The sequence below is a fragment of the Taeniopygia guttata genome, chromosome 1 (assembly GCF_048771995.1).
Source record: "Taeniopygia guttata chromosome 1, bTaeGut7.mat, whole genome shotgun sequence".
Classification (NCBI taxonomy): Eukaryota; Metazoa; Chordata; class Aves; order Passeriformes; family Estrildidae; genus Taeniopygia; species Taeniopygia guttata.
In genome coordinates, this window is record NC_133024.1 from 62,293,012 (window position 1) to 62,318,190 (window position 25,179).

The 25,179-nt window shown below is 44.3% G+C and overlaps 2 protein-coding genes across 4 annotated transcripts in view; one reads left to right on the forward strand and one right to left on the reverse strand.

Annotated features, from left to right (window-relative positions):
- The window catches only part of THSD1 (thrombospondin type 1 domain containing 1), a 31,150-nt gene extending 18,018 nt beyond the window's left edge, over nt 1-13,132 (forward strand). For both annotated transcript variants that reach the window (XM_030273252.4, XM_030273259.4), the window contains 2 exons: nt 2,554-2,712; nt 7,011-13,132. In XM_030273252.4, coding sequence (XP_030129112.4) covers nt 2,554-2,712; nt 7,011-8,386 — 1,535 coding nt within the window. In that variant the 3' untranslated portion in view covers nt 8,387-13,132. The remainder of the gene's footprint in view (nt 1-2,553; nt 2,713-7,010) is intronic.
- On the reverse strand, nt 12,885-22,118 carry LOC100228216 (fibrinogen-like protein 1). 2 transcript variants are annotated; one of them, XM_030273476.4, is made up of 9 exons: nt 21,916-22,118; nt 21,561-21,617; nt 20,221-20,305; nt 19,300-19,510; nt 18,067-18,226; nt 17,007-17,104; nt 16,838-16,926; nt 15,206-15,396; nt 12,885-14,251 (listed from the first exon to the last, which is right to left on the reverse strand). In XM_030273476.4, exons 3-9 carry the CDS (start codon nt 20,284-20,286, stop codon nt 14,062-14,064), a joined length of 1,005 nt encoding a protein of 334 aa, XP_030129336.4. In that variant the 5' UTR covers nt 20,287-20,305; nt 21,561-21,617; nt 21,916-22,118; the 3' UTR covers nt 12,885-14,061. The 2 variants fall into 2 exon arrangements, with proteins under 2 accessions (XP_030129336.4, XP_030129330.4); XM_030273470.4 differs by lacking the exon at nt 21,916-22,118 and adding an exon at nt 21,692-21,907.
- Nucleotides 22,119-25,179: the final 3,061 nt, after the last annotated feature.

Genomic DNA, 25,179 nt, shown 5'->3' on the forward strand with positions numbered 1-25,179 from the left:
CTTTCATGGGAGCTGGAACATTTCTTGCTCTCCTGCTGTTTGAATCACATTTCTTAGCCTCAAAACTATGGATGCCAAGTGTTTTTGCTAAGGAACTCTATACCTTTAGCCAAAGCCCAAGTCAGTGAAAAGTGTCCTGGAGCAATGGGCACATGTTAAGTTTGACGTCAGTGTTGGAAAATTACTCATCCTAAATGTTCTTGTATGTTGAAACCCACAGGCATCAATATGGAGACTGTTGAGCACCCTCCACTATCACCAGTGTTAGCACTGGAGGCAACCAGAACCTTTCTGAGCCTGGCTCTGCATCTGACTTTAATTAATGGAAGTTTAAACTAGCAGGAAATGTGGAGAGAGGGAAACAAGTTAGCTCACGCACTGGAAATTATGACAGAAACTCACCAAGCTGCTCACACAAAGAGTCTGTAGGTCTACAAGGAGGTAGGTCCTTCAACTAGCCCCTCTTCCAGTAGTGAGGGACACAGCTGGAGTCCTTCATGATCCTGATACAAAGAAAACTGTTGGGAGATCCTATGATATATATGATACTATAGTGTGTATCTATATATATAGATACACACTATGAAAGTCTTTTTGAGAAGGCATCAGTGAGCCCTTGACTGAGTATTGATTATGAACATTTTTTCTTCCTGCCCTCAGTAATAACTTGGTTTGCTAACTGATGTGGTTTTGTAAACTGTCCATGGTCTGTACCTTTTGGGGACTCCTTATCCCAACAAACATCCTCTGTTACCTGCTGCTTGGCATCCTCTGATTCTCTTTTCCCTTGATACCATACACTTGCTCCATTTTGCACTTCGCTGGGAGCTGACATGGCTGCAAACTGAAGGAGGAGTCTGAAAGCTCAGCCTGCCTTTGGGCTTATCACCAGCTCCAGAGACAGAGGGGTGTCAAAGACAGAGAGGTGCACAAAGAGCACAAAGTGAGATGCAGCCTGGGGTCTTGGATGTTGCAATATTGAGGTGGAGTCGGTGACAAACAGCCAGGGTGGTCACTTGATAGTGGGTGGGCTTAGAACCACAGCAGCACCAAGGGAGTCTTGTCATGCCCATCTCTCCTTGGCATTAGGCTAGGCAGATGTCCTGGGGCACGCAGGCACACAAATGTGGTGAGTGTGTGCCCACACACACTCTATAGCCGTGGCTGGCAGCACAAGTGTAAGCTCAAACTCTGGGGCCCCATCCTGCAGTGCAGGCGAGGACCTGCACCAGGAGGGCAGCTCCGCTGGTCCTCTTAGGCTGCTCACATTAGTGCTGACATGGTCACAAAACTCTTAGGACAGGGCCCAAAGCAGTTACAATTTAATGTTTATTGAAATACAGCTGTATTTATTCTTGTTAGAGAAATTTAAAAACAATAGCACACTAGGAACCATACAGCAACCAATAAAACATGAAATCATAAAGCCATTTTCAGTCATGCAACACTCTCTAGTGCTTGGACACCATAACTTGGTTAAGGACTCGGGGCATGCTAGCAGCAGTAATAAAATTAAAAATCATAGCTTGTGTTGGCAGTAGCAACACCATAAATTATCTAAAAGAGCAAAGTTTAACCTGGTCTACTTTTAAAAATTTTTATTTAGCTGTTTTTCAACTTCATCTGTGAGCAGTGAAATTGAGTTAAGTAGTCTCTTGTTCTTCTTTCTGTCAGTCAGCTGACCCATAGGAGCGTCCCCAGGGGCTTTATCTTTTAAGATTGCACCTGAGCTCACGCATTAGTTTTGAATTTAAAGTTGTAGCCCTGCCTCAGTGTCACACAGTTTTGAATTTAAAGTTGTGGCCCTGCCTCAGCTGTCACACAGGGACAGGAATGGTCCCATCTTTCTCTCTCTAGGTTCTCACTGCCATAAAGTTTGAATGTGGAGATCACTGGATGATGATGTTATCTAAGAAGAAGAGGAATTTTATTACATGTTAAAAAATTATAATGTAGCGTTAGAACCTGAGTCTGCCTCCAGGCAAAATAAATAAATGAACATGCAAAATTCCATCCATGAGTTAATTGCCTAATCATAAGCAATAAAACAATAGAGACCTGTAAGTTGTCGCATGAATGATTCAATAACATGCTTATGTGCTGGGAAGAAAATAAAGAGTGAACCAATGCTGTCATTTAATTAGGCCTTGTAGGCTTATCATACTGTCACAGTCATATAAATCAGCAATAACTGTACTTTAGTCAATCAAGTTATCTTGCTGTAAATGCAATGTTTGTCAGGCAGGAATTGGATGAATATATAAATTACCAGCCCACTTCAAAAATCTGTGGATTCATTTCCTTTTGCTGTTGTTCCAGGCAGAACCTGCCTGCCAGTTGACTGAACACTGTGTTGCAGGCTGGGGTGAAAAAAAGGAAAACAACAAGTGGAAGCTTTGGCTCATTCCTGGATGCCGCTTGCTATTTTGGTCTTGCTGTTTGCATTGTTTGGTTATTTACTGCTGTTTTTCTGAAAAAGAAGACAAATGGCTGTGTCCTTAAAGGTAAGGAGGCAGACACGTTCCTCATTGCTGTGAGCTTGTGTATTTGTAGAAACGTGGAGCCGGTGGCAGCCCTGGAGCCCGTGCAGTGTCACCTGTGGGGACGGAATCCGGGAGCGCTTCCGAGAGTGCCTCACCTCCTCGCCGGCAAAACCCGGCTGCACTGGATCGCCGAGGGAGACTTCCCTGTGCTCGCTGGAGGAGTGTGTGTGTATGTAGCTCTGCTGTCCTCTTCCCCTGCTCGCATGACCACCCTGGCAAAAGCAAAGTGTAAAATGGAAACATCCCCTCTCTTTCAGTCATACTGATCTGGGGGGCTGTCACATTCCTGTGGTTGATGGAGCAGGGCAGGAGCCTCTGTGCATTTGATTGTGGCACACTGGAGATAGGGTTCCAAGGCATAATATTTCTGAATGCCATGGGTGCAATGGAAACAGTTTAAAATCTCCAGGATTATCAGAGTGGAGAAGTCCTGAAAGAGAGATCTTGAGGCTATCAGAACATGTTCAGTAGTGAAAGCCAAAGACTCCAGTGGGAACCTATTAAAAACTCAAAGCCAGTTAGAAAAGGGTGCTGGTTCCAGCTGGGACCTGTGGTGTGAGATTGCCATTCTGTGAGTTTTTTGAGGTGGCAGTGCCAGGTCTCCCCCTGCTTCAGCCTGCCACTGCTGCTGGTCTGTGACAGGGCAGGCTGGCTGTAACTGATAGGTAAGGCTTTATAAAGCCTTTATAAACCCTTTCCTATTGGTAACAACTGGCCACTGCTGGTGGGTGGCAAGTAAGGGCAGATACAAGAGACCTGAGCCTTCTATAAGATGATAGGTGGATTACAGCAGCCACATGGCCTTCAGTGAGGCTGCATGAGGCTGTGCCAGCACCACGGTTGGGTGCTGACAGCCACCATTGAGGGGCATGAGAAGTGTCCTCTTTCAGCAGGGTGCTGGTGCTCAGTCTGTGCAAAACTTTTGCTTCTTGCAAATTCCCTGCTGAAAAGGAGTGTGCTGATGCCAAGGGACCACAGAGAACAGAAAGCTGATCTACAAGCTCCAGTGACTTTGTGTCCCACAGGGGGCGGGGATGGGGAAGGAAAGATGCCCAGGAACTGTGCAGGCTCCTAGGATCTCAGACTATAATTTAACAGATTTTTTAAGCTATTGCGCACTGACCAGTGCCTTACTCCTTGCTTTGGCTGCTTGCAGGCACTTCTTTCTGCTTACAAAATGGAGTGTGTAGAACTGGAATAGAGGCAGCTAAAAACTGGACAGTTTGGGGATGTGGGGAGTTGTTTAGCCCATGGCCACTGTAGTGCTTATGCTACTGAAAAGGAAAGGACAGCAGGGGGAGAGAATATGCAACTGGAGCAGGAAGAGGGTAGGATTATGTTTTTAATGGAAGTGTTAGCTTGAACCAGCTTCGAGGTGTCCAAGCATGAAGGCCTCAGAAGTATACAGGCAGGACTGAAATGTGTTGTGGAATGCTGCAGGAAATGGGGGTGAATGGAAAACACTAAAAATTATATTCCATCGAAGTATTACATGTTGTCAGTGGTCATGAAGCACTGGGAGTGTTTTAACAGGTCTAATGTTTTTAGTGACTTGAAAATGCTGGCCATGTGAGTTTGCTTATTTAGTAAAGCTCTAAGTAAAAGTAGAGAGGAACAATTTAGATGCTTTGGGTCCTCCAGCTTAAACCAGCCCTGCTCTAGTTGTCTTCTCTATGCCAGACTCTCTGAGGCTGCTGTGGGCAGCAATGCCACCACCAAAACACGGTGGCATTGTTAGTGTTTTTCCAAAGCTGCTGTTGAGCTGTGCTATCCCATGCCTCCTGTCTATCTTCTGGAGGGGTATGTCTCTAAGTATATGATTTGGTTTGGCTCCTTACCACCTCTGGAGGTCAGAGAGCTGTCAGTCGTGGTGCAGGGAGCTCGCTGGAGGGAGTTCCTTGTGTGCAGAGCATGTGCTGGAAACAGATTTGTGTGTGGGCCTTTCTCTGCATCCATGGAGGTGACGTGCCTCTGGTGCTTCTCAGAGGGGTCACTCCTCCTGTGCCAATGTGCAGCTGTAAAAGGTGTATGCTGGTGTCCAACCATCGTGTGCATACACTGTGCAAACACCTGTGGCAGTCTGGTTGGACTCAGCGGGTCTGGACAATCCCCAGATTCCAGTGAGGTCTCCAGGTTAATAAGAAGGGTTAATACATAGAGAGCACAGATGCAAAGGAGGCCTGCATCTGCACCCATTGCCGTGGGATCATCTGGAGGAAATAGCTCGCTTAATCCTCCTGCTCCACATGGGGCATGTTCCTTTACAGAATCACATGATTTCATCCCGTTGAATCTCAGCTTGCTCAAGAAGTGGTTTTACACTCTGACTTTGTAGTGTTCATCCACTGCCTGATGTCAAGCTGGGAATGTCACCCTCACCCTTTCCACTCTGGCTGTCTGCAGCTTTTGGAAGCAGACAGGTTCTGTTTCCAGCATAGCTCTTAAGACATTAGTCCAGCAGATGGAGCAAATGGCTGAATGAGCAAGGCCAGCACGCAGTGTAGGGGCCAGTGAGGTGCAGGGAGAAGTGAAGCATAGGGACTCAGTCCTGTTTCGAACCTCTCAGTTCCTTGCTGTTAGCTGTGTACCCCAAACAGTGCAGCACAGCATGTATTACAAACATGAGCAAACACGACTGAGAGAAGTATGCAGAATGAATTCATTGCTCTGCTGCAGTGGTGCTGAATACAGCAAATGCTGGCCCTGCCTGCTTCCCTGAGGTCAGCTTGTTCACTCGGTGCTCTGGGCTCTGGCATACGGGCATTGGACTGAATGCACGTTTTAGAGATCTTCCTATAGGATTCAGCAGGGAGTGGTCTTGTTCTTTTAAGTTGGTTTCAATATCTCAGAGTGACATAAAGATCAAAGTTAATCCAATGGCAGGATTTTTTAGAGGACTTGGGATTGTTAGGTAACCCTGAAATAGGGAACTGGATCTCCTTCCCAGCCCAGCACCCTGCATGTCTGTTCTATAGCAGCCTGAGACCTTCTGCCTGTGTTCATCAGTGCATTTGTGCATCCTGCCCACCTAACAGCTGCACTACCAGCTTGCTGTTGAGTGTGTGTTCTTCTGAATTATGGGAAGTACATGGTGTCCAGTTCTTTTTATTCTGTAATCACATTTCCTATTCCCGGACAGTCACTGTGGTGCAGGCAGGAGCACCTGCCAAGTCTTACAGCTGTGTGTCTGTCAGTCTGATGGAAGGCTTTGGGTTCTGGATAAAACTAGAGACTAGAGCAGGGTTGTTCAGTGGTTTCATTGGAGCTCACACCTTTACAGCCAGCTCTTGTCAACTGCAACTAACAAGCCTTATCCTCCAACAAAATCTTCATGGATGTAGGGAGCTGATGTCTGACCAAAACAAAAGCATTTGGGCAGTGGTAACAGATACTAAAATTAGCTACTGGACCAATTAATCCACTTTCAACCATGCTGTATTGTGCTCAAGATTGCCCCTGAAATGCTTGAAACCTCATTCAAAAAAAAAAACAAACAAAAAAACAACAAAAAAAAAAACAGAATTGCCAATTTGTCATTGGTTCAGCCATCTGTAATGCGGTGGAATGGACTAGTGAGAGGTTTAAACAGGGCTGTGGGCAGCTCTGAGACTGTCACATAACAGGTTAGAATCATAGAATGTCTCAAATTGGAAGTGGCCCATAAGGATCATAGAGTCTAACTCCCTGCTCCCCCAGGACTACTAAGCTAAACCATATGACTGAGAGCATCATCCAGACAGTCTGTGAATTCTGGCCATGATGTCTGTCCCAGTGACTAATTATCTTCTCAGTGAAGAAGGGTTTGCAGAGTATTCTTCCCTGTTTGAAGTCCCATCTCCAGTCTACAACAGAAGGGTATCAATAGTAGAATGCTGGAGAAAGAGCAATGGAACTTTCAGTTGAAAGCTTGCTGTGGCATGGGAAGGTTTTGTCCTCGGGGACTGTGGCACCAGACAGTGGTAGAAGCATCCTCAGAGGACTGCTTTAGAAAAGTTGTCTCTCCTGATGCTGCCTCTCTGTTCAAATTCATTTCAATTCTCACACCCACTTAAGCTCTCCTAAAAATTATTTTAAATTGATACCTGAAGTACTAGCCTGGTTTGAATTATTTTTACCCCCTTTATGTCACTTTTCAACAGGGAATCTAAATGTACTTCATAAAGAAAGGCAAACACAGTTCCTTCATTTTACAGGTATGCATTAATACCTTATGGAAATGGCAGAACAGGAAAAAATACTGATTACATTTAAAAGGTCTGTGGGAGCCTTGGTTTAAAGTAAGTAGATGTTCGTGCCAGTTTGAAGTCATCAAATTGTAAGTCATCTCCAATGAGCAAATTTTAATGGCAGACAACTTCCTGTACTGTATTAATGGCCTCTTTTCCTTAGTAGTGAAGCATCCATCCTCAAATACCAAAATGCTGCTGCCAGTGCAACTCTGAGAGATGTGTGTGTTCTTTCTTACAGCTGTCCAGCCTCCCACCCCACCTTCTGTTCAGCCAGGAGAGGACCAGAAAGCAAATAATATAGTTACCATCACAGGTATTTCACTGTGTTTGTTCATCATCTTTGCCACTGTTCTTATCACCCTCTGGAGGAAGCTCTGCAGAGCTCAGAAGTGCAGCACTGCCGTCCGACGAAACTCCGTCCATTCCCCCGGCTTCTGGAAAAACTCAGATGAGGAGAACATTTGCCAAGGCAACAAGCAACGGGACAGCTTTGTTGAAGGAGGGGACGCCCCTGTTAACATTCCCTTAACCTACAGGCGAAGCCTCCAATTTGCCCAAGAAGATGATGCCTCTGGAAATGAAAACTTTCAGCCAAATGCCCAAAAAATAATCCCTCCAATTTTCAGCTACCGCCTGGCACAGCAGCAGCTGAAAGAGATGAAGAAGAAAGGCCTGACAGAGACCACTAAAGTGTACCATGTCTCTCAGCATCCTCTCACAGACACGGTTCTTGGTGCCACCACGATGCTTCCCCTGAGCGGGGAAAACCAAGAGGAGGCAGTGGCAAACAAATTTCGGATCAAATCACCATTTCTGGACCAGCCAGCCAGTCAGCCCAAGTTCCTGGGAGAAGGCTCTCACCCTAGGCTGGATTTTCCATTCTCACAGGCCAATCCTGCAATGAGCCCTACCCAAACCTTGGTAAGAAGAGGTCATTTCAAGCACCAGGATAACAGAGTGGACTTGCCTGAGAGGGGCTGTCACAAAAACTCGCAGTTCAGAAGAACAGCCAGTTTCCATGAAACTAAAAAGGCCAGGCCTTTCAGAGAGAGAAGCATGTCCACACTCACACCCCGACAGACTCCTCTCTATAACTCCAGGACCAGGACGTGGGACCAGGGTCTGGAGGACAGGACACGGCCAAAATCGAGAAACGCTAACCCAGCTTGTGAAAAGCTGGATCAGCCCCACAGCGCTGTGCTGGGGTGTGAACCACAGGGCCATCATGCAAAACCCCACCACAGGGCAGGTCCCCCGGTGAGGAAGCTGGACCTGATCACAGACCGCCAGCCTGCCGGTCAGGAGAAGGCAGCTGAGAAGCCTGAACCCAGCCGAAGTAAGAGGGGCCCTTCACCTAACCCCAGAGGTGTATGGCGGAAAGAAACCGGCCCAAATGGCAAAGATAATTCCCAGAGAGGCCTAAGCATCAGCCCTGCCCAGTATCGAAGGGACAAGTGCCAGAGCTTCCCTCTGGACCCTGAGTTTGCCTTTTATGACAATTCTACTTTTGGCTTAACGGAGGCGGAGCAGCAGATGATTGACCTCCCTGGGTATTTTGGCTCAAATGAAGAAGATGAAACAAGTACTCTGAGCATTGAGAAGCTGGTGATCTGAGTGACTCATTGCAGCCCTGCAGGAGTGGCGTGCGTGGGAGAGCATCTGCAGGATCGGCTGGCTTCAGGTGAAAGAGCGAGCAGGAGTCACGTTACCTCCACACACAGCAGCAGGGAGTAATGCCCCAGGTCTGGCTTGTGGGAACATATTCCATTCTATTTACTGAAAAGTGCTTTCATATAAATATTTTTTGTATGTATGTGTGTACAAGATACACAAAGTACCCTGGGAAGGAACGTATTAGTTAAGATGTGGTGCAGGAATATCCAATAGATTTTGTTGTGTAAAGCAGTCATGTTTTGTGCATCATACATGATGAGTGCCACTGATATTTCCCACCTTGTCGACTGTGTACTGGTAGACTGTGAGATACTGAAGCATCCACTGTCCAGCATCCTCAACCATCTGCCCTGATTAGTGAATTGTTTCCCATCTAGAAAGCACAAAGCTCAGTCTGTGGGCAGTTTTTATCATTTTTTCTTATAGTTATCAGTGAACTGCATTGATTTGTAATTATTACTCAAATAACCCATATGGTGGGGGTTTTTTAACTGGTTGCATGAAAGTGCAAACAGTTGATGCTGAGTACTTGAGTGAATTTAAAATTGTGGAGACATTTTCATCATTCAAGACTTTGTTATTTTCTTACTGTCAATATTTATATCAAGAAAACAATGCACAAATATTTGCAGGAAATTTGTACAAAAGGCATGCTACAGGGAGGGCAGAGCAAACAGATGATCAGATTTTAGTCCTCACAGAAATGTTACCGCAGCATGTTACCTGCAAAAAGCAGTGAGAGAACTGTTGAATTATGCATCCTTCCCATAGTCGTCCTTTCCTTTTGTCCTAGTTTAGGGCAAATTTGGGGAAAACCCTCTGAAGGGAGCCCCCAGGAAATAAACCCCCACGGCCCCTCCCCACCCACCTGGTTCAGGGAAAAATTTCCTCTGAGAGGGAAGTGGAAAAGAACCTGTTTATTCAACAAACAAAGCACTCCCCAGCACCAAAACAATTAACAACACTAGATGACAACAAAACTCTTTCACCCCTCTGAAGAGCTGAACAAATCCAGAAGGTCTTTCCTGGGAGTGGTCGCCTGGGTCTGGACGCTGGGGATTGCTCTCCAGCACTGGGGATGGCTGCTGCAGATCACCAAATGCAGGCTCCTGGTGTTCCTTGGTGTTTCCCAGATCCTAGTCCAGAGCAGGTTGGATGATATTCAGAAAGAGGAAAGGAAAAAAGCAACAGTCCAGGGAAAGAATTGGACTGCTTAACCTAACTAGGAAGCAAAGCAAGAAAGCAGGCAAAGCAAGCAAGCCAAGCAAGCAAGCAAGCAAAGCAAAAGCCAGTCAGCCAGCCCTAGCCTTTTCTAGACAGCAGACCATGGGGGGAGGTGAACCAGATGATAACACGGCAAAACAAACCTTCACTTTCAGAGTCAGTTCTGAAAGCACAGAACATAATATCAAACGTAAACAGAACACACGATTGGAGATACAAACACCATAACAGTCACCCTAGGACACCTTTATTAAAACTTTTAAATGTAAATACATTGACAATAATACTACTATGGCAAGCTCAAAATAAATTATGAACAAAACCAGCAAACAGCAAGATTATTTGATTAATACCTGTTCTGGGAACAAAAAATTAAAATGGCTTGAAAATATCTGGTGATTTACAGAGAATCTTTCAGAATCATTTACATTGGAAAGACTTCTAAAATAATTAAGTCCAACCATTAATGTAACACCATGGTGTTTACCACTAAACCATATCCCTTAACTGCCACATCCAGGCACCTTTTGAACACTTCCAAGGACAGTGATTCCACTGCTTCCCTGGGATGCCTGTTCCAATGCCTGACCACTCTTTCAGTGAATAAATTTTCCCTCATATCAAATCTAAATCTCCCCTGGCATAACTTGAGGCCATTTCCTCTGATCCTGTCACTTTTTACCTGGGAGAAGAGGCCAACCAACCCTCTCCTTGCTACAACCTCCTTTCAGGGAATTGTAGAGAGCAGTAACTACAAAAGACATGATGGGCTTTTTTGTTGTGTTTTAAAACCAGACATCACAAATTTGCCATTAGATTCTGCTGTAAGTATTCAGAGTTGGGTTGGAACTCCAATTAACAGCAGAAGCAGAGCTCAGGCCTTAGTGAATGCCTAAGCCTTTTTTTGCCATTTGTTAGGATAAATGTCTCTCTGGGGACGTTGCAAAGACCAGGGGAATGCTAGTGGGCAGAAACAAGAAAAGAGGAGATGCTGCGCGTGGAGGCTGGTGTAAGAGAAGAAAGGTTTAGGCAGTGGATTGTTAGTCTTAGACCAGCTCTCCCTTTAAGCAGCCCAACCCTACATGCTCTTTAACCTGCCTTGTGGGTGAGAAAGCAAAATTAGCATGTGCTCCATTGTCATGAAGTAGGCTGCTATCTTTCTCAAAACTGGCTTTCTGAGCAGAGAGAGAGATTTCCCAATCCCACAGTTTTGACTCACCCCCACTCCCCTACAGGCTAACAGCAATTTTAAAGGAAGAGCAGCACTGCTGTGTGTAGGCTGCCAGTTTCCGATGGCACCCCGCTGCCATGTCCAAAGCTGGCACAGGTAGCTTGACAGGCGCACAGTGTTGCCTGCTGTGACAACATAGGAGGAGCAAGCCTCAGCATTTGGCCACCAGAGTCAAATCTGGCTGTTTGAATGGCCTTTCTGATGGGTGATGTTTTGCAGCTGCTGCTGGAGTGAGAGATGCGACTCGCTGGGTGATGTGAGCTCCTTCTTTCCCAGGAGCCATGCCAAGATGCCAGTGTTCAGCCCTTGGCCCAGCGTGGTGCTGGTACCAGCAATGCATTCCCATGAACTGTCAGCTTGAAAAGCTGTTTAAAGCGTTCAAGAACATGTTCACGCTTGAAGAGTTATCCAAAGGCAATCAAATGTAATGAGTCTTTAAATTGACTTAAATGAGCTGGAAATCAGACCTCTGAAACAATTGCTGCTCAGGTTATTTATCCTGCCTGTACTAAGGTAAGGTCTGTGATGTGAAGTACCTTCTCCCTGAAGCAGTGATCCATCATCATTGGAGCTGCAGGGCTGCAGTATCTGTTTAAGCTTTGTTGAGCCTCTCAGCATGGGAGAGAGACCCTGGAGGAATGGGAGATCAAATCTGCAGTGCAGCAACTTTCAGCAAGCATTCCCCTAAGCTTCAGCGGGAGGATTGCAGCTTGGCGGTAGCCCTCAGATCCAGTAAATATTCATCTAGTGTCATTCTACCCTGCTTATTAAGATTAAAGGTGGTTCTGAAATGCTTCCTGGGGTTTGCTGTGGAATTTGCAGGCTCCTGCACAAAGCCCCATGACCCTTGCTTCTCAGAGGGAGTTTCCTTTGCCACAGAAGGGCTGAGAAGGGAGAACATTGCTCTAAATCAGATGGTGCTTTCTGCAAAGTTGTCCCAGTGTTGGGCTGTCTTATGCATTAGATGTACTTAGGTACATTTTACATCAAAGGCAGCAGGGCAAACCCCTTCCCTCCCAGCTTGTCGTACCTTGGCCTCTCTTTCTCTCTCAGAGACAGGAAAAACACCATAAAATTGATGCCTGCCACTCCATACTGACACACAGGGAAGCAGGCTCCATAGTCTGGGCTTCACATCTCTCATTGCTCACTCACTGGGGAACAGGACTGGGTGCTGATTAAGCCCTGCTGACTTCATCTCCAGCTTGATATTCCATTATCAGGTGGGTTACCAGATGCTTAATGAACTGCCAGACCACAAATGCTGTCCCCTAAGTGCTGTAGTTTCCACAGTCTTTGCTCTACTTCCTTAGCCCTCTACTGAAGAATGGGATTGAGCATGAACCACCAGAAGGCATAAACTTATCTCACTCACATTTCTCTGTCTTCCACCTAGACAGAAATTATCCTTTCTGCCCTCAGTACTGCGTCAGGGGCCACACAGTTACAGTGTATCCTTATGTCCCAATATGCAGTTACAACCCCTTACACTATGATTTTACCATATCAAAATACAGAAGCAGTGATCAGAAGGGAAAGAATAAGTGCTGCCTTTCTGCAGCCCTTTCTTCACAAGGGCAATCTCATTTCATGTTGGTGAAAATTTAACTCCACATGAGCATGGTTGAGAAGAGAGCAGGAGGGCAGTCTAGCCAAGGGCATAGGCTCTAGGAGCACAGCCCCTGGAGTGCTGCCTATTACACTGGGAGGTTCATGTTTGCAGTCACTGGGATGTCTAGGAAGCACAGGAACCAAACCAAGTTTTAAACTGAACCTTCACCTCATGCCTCTGCATTGTCTCTGGGACACGTTGAGCCATGAAAATTAAACTTACCTTGCAGACCCTTTCAACTACCCAGGACAGCAACTGAAAAAGCACCAGAGCCAACTCTGAAAGAATACATTTCTCATATTATGAGCTTTCCAAGATTTTGATCTAGATTTCTGTTCACGTCCCTATTGTTGAAAACCAGATAAAAAGTATTAAGTCCTACTCAGATGGTTTTATTTCACTCTTTATCGGTATGTATACAAATTACGGTATGTATGGATATAAAAGCAAGTAAATGGAAAAGGAATACCAGTTTAAAAAAATACTATAAATCAGAAAAAAAAAGGAAACAGATTTATTCTACAGTATGGTAGTTAAATTATTTGCATCAAGTTAATACTGCTGTTCATTTTTAACTGTTGTTATTAATAGCTGTAGAAAATAAATCTTCAGTATTCCATTTCTTTCAGTCATTTTTGTTGCACTTTCATTTAACTCAGTGAGACAATGAAAAAGTGTGCCTTGTGATTCAACCACTTTCTGATTCCTCTTCACTAATGCAAAGTGATCTGGTAAATTACAGGAGAACATACCAGAGAATCATGACTGCATTTTAGGAACTCCTAGGAATATCTGTGCTCACCTTAATTTTAGTAAAATCTGCATGAATTTTATTTTGGGGCTTAAGTCTGGTTGGCAGGATTGTGTTTCAATGTCTTGTGTTGTACTCTAGCAGAGGCTCTGCAGTGGGAAGCTACTGGAATGGAACTCACACTGTCCATATTGTGGGTGTTTACTTTGAAGCAGCATTAGTCTGGAGGCACATTAGCTGTTGGAGCATGTCTACCCACAGGTTAGGTTTCACACACTCCAGGAGCACTCTGCAACTGAAGTGTGGCAATTAGAACCATACGGAAAGTTGCTTAAAAACATTCTCCTGATGCAGAACAAAGCACTAACAAAGGCACACCAGATGAAGTCCAATTCCCCATCCCATTGTTGTTTCTATGTTGATGTTCTCATAATTGAAACACTGATGGTTAAAATCAAGATGAGAAAGGTTTAGACTTGGAAAGGTATAGATTGATTAAAGTACATACTTGATCCTTCAAAGTTCAGAGAACTTCCAATAAGCATTCTCCAACAAAGTCTTGAAAACCGCTGAAAAAGAAATCTCTTGTTTATCCCATGACTGCCATCCATATGTTTTTTTATTAAATTGTTGTTTGGCTGTACTCAAACAACTCATGCTGTTAGCTTCAGGTAGCAGAAGCAGGTGCAACTCCAGCTATCAATGCGGGTTTGGCGACTGGCAGCAGCAGAGCACTGGCTATCAGCTTACACCATTCTTTTCAGCCTGTGCTTTTTCTCTTTCCAAAGCAGCAGGTTTCAGCTGGCCTGACTGTTCTCACCATCTCCACTCTCTCTGTCGATAAAGAATGGAGCCCTGATTTTCATGGCTGAATATTTCAGTGAGTACCACATCCCGTGCCATGTAGACCAAACCAAGCCGTCATCATGGGGTCCACTGTACCTCCCTCTTTTGTAGTATTTCCCATTGAGGTTTACAGCATGGCACCTTGGAACAATGTAGGAAAGACAAAAAGGGAATTCTGTTTAGCATGAGAAGATCATTGCAGTGAAGTACCATTCTCACACAATATATATCTAAATATACCAGGGCAGGATGGACTAAATAGTTAATGCTTTTAGTGGAACACAGGAATATGGGGGTCATCCTAAAGCAGACACCTGCACTGGTCAGATAATTCAGCCTGTTGACTCCTTCAGGTGTATTAACTAGGGACATTCTAATGTCCCTAGTTAATACACCTGAATGGCCTGAACAAAGGGATATAGTGCCATTTGGTATGCTCTAGCTCAAGCGTAGGCAGCTCCATACTGACACCTAAAAATGCAGATGTTTTTTCCTTGAGGTAAATCCTGCTATTGATGTACATTTTTGCAGCTCCACCGATTTCAGTTGTTATGCGAGAATCTGGTCTAAGAGGCTCAGCCTGCACTAAAGCAGAGAAAATCTGAGAGCGTACATCCCGGTTTCCAGGGCTGTTAAACATGAGTCCCTATCCACTGATGTGTGGCATACGCCCAAACAGCAAATATACCATCATAACTGTTATGGGGTAGCTCTGCCTTTAGACATGCTCCACTCTAGGGAAATGCCCTTCGTGCACACTTCACCTTACCATGGTTAGAGGTGTATTCTTCACTTGAGTATAGCACAAAGCACCTTCAGGAATTTTAACTGAACTCTTTTCCTTCCAGGTCATTGTCCCCTGCGCATTTGTTCTAACCCATTTTCTTAAAGTGAATTCAACTTACCTGCTTTGCTATAATAAAAGTAGTAAATTGTTTTCCTTTTAAGATCTGTAGGTCTGAACATCTTAAGTTTGGCTGTGTGAGGTGGTAAGTGCACACAGCAGCCTCCAGCTGCTGTAAGGCAGGCAAGTCCTCTGAGTTGTGCAGACACCCACAACCTACACATCCAAGAGGAATCAGCTATTTTCCATACCTGTTAAACCACCAGCCACCCTTGTTTTCTGATGCACAGTTGCCTGCCAGGAACTGATCGTGATCTTTATCAAATGTGGTGAACTGCATCCCTCTGTGAGAAGCTGACCACTGATCTTCAAAATTGCTCCCACCAGACAGAGCGTCGCCAGCATTACCAGAATAGGTGCCAAACCATAACCTGTAATTTTCCTGCAAGAATATGTGAAACATTTGTTTGGTATCCATTATGTCTGCCTTTCTTCACAGTTTTGAGGTCAAATTAGCTCTGGACATTTCATCCACTGTCAAATGCATGACTGTTGAAGTCAAGGGTGACTTTTATTTCCATGCTTTAATGATCCTAGTGTAGATCAGTGCAGGATTTAAACTTCCAGAAGGCATTGCTGCTGGTGCTACGAAGGGCTCCAGGTTTGTTGTCATTCAACAACCATTTAATACACTTTATGGCAAGATGGAAAGTTCTTTCTAGATGATTAAGAACAACTTAGCAGAAAACTGCCAAGTGCCAAATAATTGCCTTCATAAAGAGATCAGTTTTTCAGCTAGAATAAATGATTGGGCATTTTGCTCTTCCAAGAACTAGAAGCCATCTGATTTCTATGGTCTGGTACTGGTAGGAATATTTAGAATAATAGTTCCATTGTGCACAGCTAACAGGTCTAAGAGATATTTGATATTGGGTTGATAGTTACATTTGTGTTGTGGGATTTCTACTGTCAAAATTGTCCTCGTTTCTTTATGAAAAATGGCAGTAAGGTATTAAAATGCAGCTCTTCAAATTTTTCAAAAGAAACCTCTAATTGCAAACTGAGCATAATGAGCATAATGTGTATGCTCACATTTCTGTAGTGATGAAGTTGGAACTAGGACTGGTCCATGCAGTATCCTTGGTGAGTTGGAACTAGGACTGGTCCATGCAGTATCCTTGGTTATTTGGGCTACTTACATGTGGTGTTCAGGTAGGAAAGGCTGCAAAGAACAGCATCTGTATGGAGCTGGACACTGTCTACAGCTAGAAAGCACAACATGAGAATACAGGATATGTCTGTCTCTGGGCTTTCTGTGTTTGTAGCAGTAGGTATAGTGCTACAGGTACCTCTCTTCAAGATAGGAACTTACAACTGCTCTTTCAAAGCTTTGATCAGAATTCCCTGGTTTCTTCTATAACAAAGTTGAGAGGATTTGCTCTGGCATTTGCCTTTTATGTGACAGTCTGAAACACTCTCTTAGAAAGCAGGACAACAGAGTTCCATTTAGTTGCAGAGGTTCAAATACTATGGACCTTCTCACTCTCACAAGACTCTCTTAATCATAAGGCCAGAGGCAAATACATGTGGGAATCCCTGTGCCCTGTGGCAGGGAACTGCTCTCTGTTCAGCAGCAGAGTTAGCAAGAGGGCACAAACATGTGATCCTGTCACCCACTGACCTGGGCACTCAGTTGTAAGGAAAAAGTCCCAAGTCTACGTCCCTGATCCCAGGGCTGTTTTCAGCCAGACAAACTAGGAAGCCCAGGAAACCAGAGCAGGTAAGTTCTGCAGAGCTGTTAGATACAATCCTGATACTGGTCTGATGCTGCATATGCAGGTGCAAAGCAAAGCAAGCAAATCACTGCTCTCTCCATCTCTTACCTGCTCATTTGCAAGCTGGAAATTTTCATAGATTGCATAACGTCTTTCCCCATGCCAGTCCATGAGGTCAATCTTTAATGAGTTCTCTCCTAAACATAAAGTTGTGTCATGTTAGATGAATGCCTAATGCAAATTAGAAAGAAATCTGTGGAGAAAAAAATACTTGGACCTCTAGCAAGCAGGTCATGGATGTGGTCGTTGCCCAGCCAGTATTCATCATTCTTGCCCTGGAATTTTCCAAATCCCTTTTTGTAATCATCCCATTTCCTGCAGAGATATATAAATATAAATTTCATCATGGGAGGGGACTAGACAGTTTGTGACACTTGAGTATGGTAGCAAGTAAAACTTTACCTGTATCTCTAGATACTTTTTTCTAAAAGTATCTGGCTCATCTAGAAGTAAATACAACTCACAGCTTATGTATTCCCCTGCTAAACCTGTGCACACATATATATGGGGATCAAACCTTCAAACTGCCAAAAAAACCGCCAAACCCTGTGTTTATTCTCTCTCTCATGTTGTTATTATGAATATTCATTCATACTAGTCAATGCTCCTCTTCAGGATGTTTTTATTTCACCTGAATTACCATGGCCAGATAGCTACCACTCTCTGGGCAAGCTGGCTGAGAGTCACTTGAGGTAGCTTCGCAATGCACTGCATAGACTATAGAAGGCGTTAGATATGCCCCGAAATTGTGTGTGCTGTGATAGTGAATTAACCTTCATGGGGACATTTCTTCTGAACAGTGCTACCAGAGCATCTCTCCTCCTGCAAATTTCAGTATGAAAGTCACCTCTCTGGGATTTTGCATAGGAAAAGGACAATCTGGTTTGGATTTTTTTTAGAATTATCTGAATACAATAATAAATGTTACAACATGCTGAGCATAATTCCTGATATCAGAACAGATCTGTTCAACAGGTCTCAGTCTGTGCACTGGTAGCAGATACCTGCCAATTTGGAGCCTTTAACAGTCTTCAATAATGATAAAATATACATTCAAATGCAGAGAACCCATGGAAAAGATGGTATAGATCCATTTTGAAAATGGTCCCTTCCTGCCAATAGCTACCACCAGGTTGTCCCAATCCTAAATTATCATCACTAATATATAGTCTTGCATATCCTGCTTCTCAAGGGTGGGGTTTATCCCAGCAGCTGGACAGGGATAGGAGCTGGTGGACTGAGTGCAAACCCTGTTGATGCAAGGACAGCGCACCCACCTGTTGAAATTCTCCTTGCCATTACTCCGCCGCTGAATGACAGTCCAGCCCCCGCCATCAGACATGTCACAGAATGCCAGGAAAGGTTCCTGGTCTGCCCTGGGCCTGATCCGGTAGTAGCCACTTGTGGTGCTCTTCCGGCCATACACTGCAGAGCAATCTGGGCAGAACGGTATCAATTTGTTAAATGGGCTGCGGGCAAAGCCAGGGGCTACGTGCTGTCAAGGGGGGATGTCACTGAGAGGCTGTGTGGGACAAGGACAGCTGGCCAGCCTGTGCATAGCTTTGCAAGCCCTGTAAAATCAGAGGAAATGGTACAGCAATGTAGCAGCCACACCAGTTTGCAAACTGCTAGCCTGACAAAGATCTTTAAGGCTTGAGAGCCTTTACAGCCATGCCCTCTGAGGGAATAATGCCCAAATCCTTGGTGAAATGCAGGACAGCTGCACCTTAGCCTGGGGCTATCTGATGAAAGCCTGGAACTGAAACTTTATTTGTCAGCAAGATCACTTGCAGGGAAACCAATTTTCATGTGGAAGATAAAGTACCCTCAACTGATAAGATCTGATAAGATCAGGGAACAATATTTCTAAAGTAATAGGCTAAGCTCCTGTGTCCAGCTCTACCAGGGCTGTATCAGGAGAGAGTCTTTCAGGATCTCAGTGCTTCACACTTTCAGTGTAATGCCCAAAGGCTAAAATCTTGACCACAGGCCATGTCATTTATGACTATGTTCTCAAAGTAATACCAAGGGACAAAATATGCATGCCTGTTCCTTCTTTATGCCACAGAAGTAAGGAGAGAGCTGAGGAATAGGGAGGCTTGGCTCATCCAAGGAGCTGCAGCTGAGCCAGGCACTCCCTAAGTCACTCAGGGAATATGGGCTCTTCAAGAGCAGGACCCATCTCTTCCTAAAGCAGATGCCTAAAGTAAATCCGATGGAAAACACGAAAGGTGATTGTTCGTCTCTGCAGATAAGAAGCCCTGCTGAAGATGTCCATTATGTACCTGGGTAATAGCTGCCTACAGCTGGGATAAGTGACTCTAGCCCCAAGGGATATCTTATAGTGTCAGGGCAACCAGTCAGCTCCTTTCTTTCCCATATATCTGTATTTTAAATCACAATCCACTTAAAAATTTTTAAAATTTTAAAAATTTTAGCAGAAGTAAAATATGACACATGGGACACTGCAGGGAGAAATAAACATTGTGGCACACTACTGCAAACTGTACCTTGTTCATACACTATCAAATTTCCACTGGTTGTGGGTAAAAGCGTCTCATGCTGCACACTTCTGTTGCCTGAGAACAGTTCACTTTTCGTTCTGTGGTAAGTGTTCTCCAGTATGTCCTTCAGCTGCAATTCGTATAAGTAAAGCGAGTCTTGAAGATGTTTTAACTTTTGTCTTAATTTATTGTTGTCTAAGAGGCACATATCTTTGTCCTATGAAGAAAATAAAAAAAAACCCCAACACTTCAGTCAGTGGTAAGGAGAGACAGAGAAAGGAGTATCTGTCTCTTCTTGACCCTAGCATGTCACACTGCCTATGTGGATCAACATGATTTCATGGTAATCTCTTCCTAAGATGTCAAAATCTTTCACAGCATGAGCTGTTTAATTGAATCCAGTGGAAAAGGGGTTTCTGCAACAACCTTGGCATTGATCAGAGCATGCCAGAATACAATCAGATGCACAAAAATTTACTTTGGACAAAAATAGTTTGTCTTGAACCCCACTTGGTGAGCTCAAGAGGAAGGTTTGCAAACTATGAATGTGCTCAGGTTGATAAGAAAGGGAAAACTTGGCTCTTGCACTGCAGATGGGGAAAACCAGCAAGGTTCCAGAATTAGCTTTGTGTAAAACTGAAAAGGAGCTGGTATTTTGGCTATAAAAATACATTTTTTTAAAATAAATTTTTGTTGTTGTTTTTTTGAATTTTTAGTAATGTCAGTTCAATCTCCCAGACAGCTGCATAGCCCTTAATGCTATGAAAATCCTATATTATCAGGACGACATTCCTTAGCTGCAGGCAGATGCCCTTTTGCTCTACTCTTACAGGTCTCCATCCCTCTTGTGGAGGAGTATTCATGTCTGCATGACTGGGAATGGTGAACCATTGAGAGAGTGTACAGACATAACTAAAAGATACACACCGAAAACCTGGGTGCAGGTGAGCCAAAGCTGACCAGGAGAAGGAGCAGCAGCAACCAGTGCATCATTGCACGAATTTCTTATCACCTGAAAAGAGGCATTGACAGGCTGTAATGGAAGCTTTTTTAGTTCCTCTCACAACTTAATCCCCCTCAAACTTATGTTTAATTCCCCAGGAGATGCTGCAGGATTTGTTAAGGAAGTTGCTTGAAACTACTGGCAGGACAAAATCAGGGTAACATGTATATTAAGGAGAAGCTAAAGCAGCAGTGCAGTATGCTGACAGGGATAAAGGCTCAGGTCTGCTCCTGATTCCCCGCAGAAATAAATACTCTGTGTGACTTTCCAGCAACCTCTGTATCTCCTCCCAGGTATCCACACAGGAAGTTGCTCAGCAATCAAGTCTCCTTAACGACTTTTCATCAAAATCCCCCAGAGTTTATTAATTTCAAACTTCTCAAAGTGGAATCAAGAGGAATTTTCCTCCTGGTTAAGTGATTGTAGACATTTCCTCCTCATCCTTGGAGTGGTCTGTAAGGATGGGATTACTTTGGAGGCTGAGTCACATGAGTGACAGAGTGGACATGAGATAGATTTTCCTTGGATTTCAGGGGAAAAGATGTCTACTGCCAATCTGCTCCAACACACAGATGAGGTTTTGATTGGAGAGTCTTAGCTAGAAAATATGCTGACTGCCACTGGGAACATACAGATGAATGTGAGTGAACAGTACAAATTGTTCTCAGTGTGCTTGCATAGTGCTTAAAAAAAAAAATCAGAAAGAAAAAAATCTGAAAAATAGGCTAAACCAAACTCCCTCGCTTCACATCTGGAAGTGCTGCACAAACTTGGCTCCCCAGCTCTGTGCTCTGAGTGAGGTGCTTTGTTTCAGCTATGGCTCTATCAGCATCCCTGCAGCAGCTGATGCTAGAGCTGCTTCCAAACTACCAAAGCTGCTGCAACAGAGGAGCCCTCTGCCAAGATGGGCAGTCAGGGCTCAAAGAAAGCCAAGGGAAGAAGAGCTCCCCAGAAGTTGCCCATAAAAGATGACGCACAGGTAGATGCCCCAGTCTGTGGCAATTTTTCAGCTCATAGAGAGAAGAGTTCAATATTGCAGCAGGGGAACCCTGCGAGCCAAGGACCATTGGTGCTGTTCACACCATCCCACAGTGGTGCCAGTGACTGCAGCACTGGTGCTGAGGTCAGATTTGGACCCCACGCAGTGCCCATGGATGATGGCAAAAAGGGTGAGTGACAGCTCCTAGAAACCAGCCAGTGAAGAACAGAGAGAAAGAAAGCAACTCCATCTGCACCTTTACCAAGATACATTAAATGCACCTACCTTTAACTTGCCTTTCTTCAGAGCTCCTCCTGGGAAGATTATCTCCCTTAAAGTCAACTGCAAAAGAAAGTGATCATAAACCTGGCTGCATTTCAAGAAGTTGATGAGATTTTCCTTTCCAGATGACCTACATCAAGGGTACAGATGAAGAATGTTTCACAGCACTAGGCAGTTTCACAGAAAAGGTACTCCCAATTCCTTGTGTGAAAGAGTTACCCAAACTCCAGGTTTTCTGTTGTTACCCAGTACTCATCTTGCTGCTTCCCAGTGAGAGTAAACAACAGGAAGCTTCTATCAACAGTGTTCTCTAAAGGAGAGGGGAGAGGGGCTCTTCTGCTTGTGTTCTGCTACCTACCTTGAATAGGAAGCTCAACCAAGACAGACTTCTTTGAGTGTTTATGTGAATTTCTCAGACTAATGCTCCCTGTGGGAGTTTTGGCTCATGTTTTAACCCAGCCAGGACTATTTCAGTAAGTCCTGCAAGGTGGAAAAAACACAGCTTTTCCATTCAGCATTCCTTTTGCTGTTTAATCTGTTTTATAAGAGCACAGCTGTAATGCCAAAGAAGCTTTGCAAATCTGAAGCAAGAAGCAAATGTGGGAGTATTAAGCAAAACTTACTGTTAGACTGAAATCTCAAGAGGGTTGTGTAACTCTCCTGTGAGCTGGATGATTAGATTTCTTAGTGTACATAAACAAGGACATTTGTGGAAAAGAGGAAAAAAAGTACAAAACCAAACAGATGGGTGCCTCCCTTTTCATTATGGCCAAGGAATTACAGATTATTTTAAAGAAAATAGCAGGAATGTTACATTTTACAGAGCTTTGTTCAGAGGAAAGACGATGGACACAAAAGACAAGGCACATAAACCCGTGGTAAATGTCTGTGGTGCTCTTCAGGAAAGCAGGACTATCCAGCTACTACCAGCTACAGAAATACTGTTTATTCCTTTAAAACTACATTCCTCTTCTCCCGCAAGAACCCTGATTCATTCCACTGCCAAAGGATTATGTAAGCAGTACTTTTCTTCTCACTTGTTTTCTAGCTCCAGTTTAAGACTGGTTTTGACAGCTATGAAATTGAGTGAAATGTTTCCTCTCCTCCCTAGTGGGTACTTGGCCCATTTTTCTGCCTGTTTGGCCAGGAACTGCAGCTGGCAGCAGGGTGCTCAGGTACCATGCACTGGGGCACAGGGAGGCTGCACATCATCCCCTGGGGCTTTCACCAGCAGCAGCAGCTCTTTCTCAGCCAGATCCACCCAGACAGCACTCAACATGCTGTGCAACAATTTATGCTCTTGTCTAAAAGGTGGCCAAAAATCTCATTGGCCTATGAGCATCTCCTGATCCCAGTGGGATCAGAGACAGGGCTGAGGCTGTGGTGTCAGTGTTGGGTAGCACAGTCAGTGCCTGCAGCTGTCTGCAGGGCCATATGATTAGGGAGCATCAGGCCTCATAGCATTAAGTTCTGCTGGTCCCAGGGCAGAAGGGAGCAGAGCCAGTGAACTCACATGTGTGCTCTGTCACTGCAGCTTTGCAGGAACAGGACTCAATCTCCAACCCTTGTTCAGTGGCTGCCAAAACGTTTCTCAGAGCCAAGACATCTGGAGCACTCTCACACTGCCTCTAGGCCTCCATCAATGTTAGCCTCAGTAACATCTGCATGTGAAAATCCCACTCAGCTGGAACATGGTTCTTGCATACCATTTCATGATTAATTTATATTTCCAGGCTAGAGAAAACTTTAGGAATAGCTGAAGAACAAGAGAGGGGGTGCCATGAGGTTGAGTTCACATGAAGGGAGTCTAGCAGGAGAGTGTCTTCAAGTACTGCTCCACAGGCTCTGAGCTAAAATAATCAAGTCATAGTAAAGAATGGGGACACTTTGTAATCACCACTGTTTCCTCAAACATGTTGAAATCTCTAGGCAATGTGACAATAAATGCTGGGTTGTTTGTTTTTTTTTTTCCTGGAATACATGTGCTTCACAAATATTCTGGAATGCAAATTCCTATTTAGTTACTTGGAAGGAGATTAGATTCCCTTTTCTTAAGATACTCAGTGACCTTGTCAGCAAAAAATAACAGTCTCGTTAACTAAAAACATTCCTACCTTGCTGTCCTCCACCTTCCTTCCAGCAAAAGTATGTAGGTGCTGAAAAAACTATTATTCACACATTAAATGCAATACCAGCACACACAAACTGGTGGATAAATATGACTGAAGAGCATGGCTCTGGGGTAGCTCTTGATATTCCTACAGTTATCGGAAAAAAATGGCCTGGAAAGAAGACAGGAACATGACACCTGATAGACATCTTCAGAGCCTAAAGGAACATCACTGCAGCTGGAAGACAGTAGTGGCATCACAAAACTCTCCCAAGACCAGTTTCTTGTTGGTTGTTTGTTCTTAAAGGGGAAAGGCAAGAAATGAGGCAGACTGCTCCAGGCTCCAAAGGAGGTAAAGAGACCTGAGGATTTCACAGCAAGAGTCTGACTGCCTACCTGTGCTCTAGGAAAATACAGGGTAGTCTAGACCCAGCTCAAACAGATTACTTGCAGTGAATCCAGGTGCTCTATGCATTTGCGTTATTTTTGTACTTTCCTATCACATCCCACCTTCCATGAACACCCTGCTCACTGGGAGAGACTGCAGACCAGGCTCCTTTGCAAGCACTGCAGGTGTGGAGCTACCTACCAGGGGCCAGCATGCCCTTGATGTTTGAGCTAGGGTACATCTCTGCAGGAATTTGAGCTGCCAGGTTTTTTTAAAAAAGTTAATACAGGAGATCTGAAACAAACATTTATTGTTTTTTAATCTAACAATAAAAGGTTTCATCAAAAAAAAAAAGTAAGATAAAATTAAAAGACCAGGATGACATCAGCCACCATAGTTTCAACCTATGAAACAACCGAAACCAACATTTGCGCATGAAAAGTCTGTGGTTGGTAAGCCAGGAGTAACCACAGAAATCTGTGTACAAAGAAGCAGCAATGGTGGCAGACCATGAAACATACTAGATCTGAATATTTTGATAACGTTCAAAGAGCAAATACATAATTCAGTTTAACTAAGGAGTCTGCACGCAGCCTGTGAGTATCTAATGGGTTGACACAACAAATGTAATTATTTTGCAAGTTCCTGAGGGCAAGCACAGGTCTCAGCAATCCCATGTCAGGAATAGCTCCAAGCAAAGGGAATTAATCATAAGACCAGAGGGAGTATGTGGATTCCACAATCTTCTACCTACTTCAGGTTAGAGAACTTCCCTGACCTAATTCACTCCCATTTGAACTGGAACGTCCCTTTGAGAAAAAGACATTTTGCTGTAACATATTTAATGCAGAAGAACCAGCCACAAACCTTAGCATGTTCTTCCACTTTTTAATTACTTGCACTGTTGGTTGGTTTTCTTTTTTTTTTTTTTTCCTGCCCTGAATCTGAATCTTCCAAGTCTCATCCTGCAGCCTTTTAATTTCATGATGCCTTACTCTAAGAAGGGGAAGAGCCAGAGCCCTCTGCTGCCAAAAGCCTTTTACCCTGCTAAAGACTAGGTCCAAACACAGAAGCTGTGTGCTTGCTCCTGGGTGGGAATCCAATCCTCCATTATCTGCTTTGGC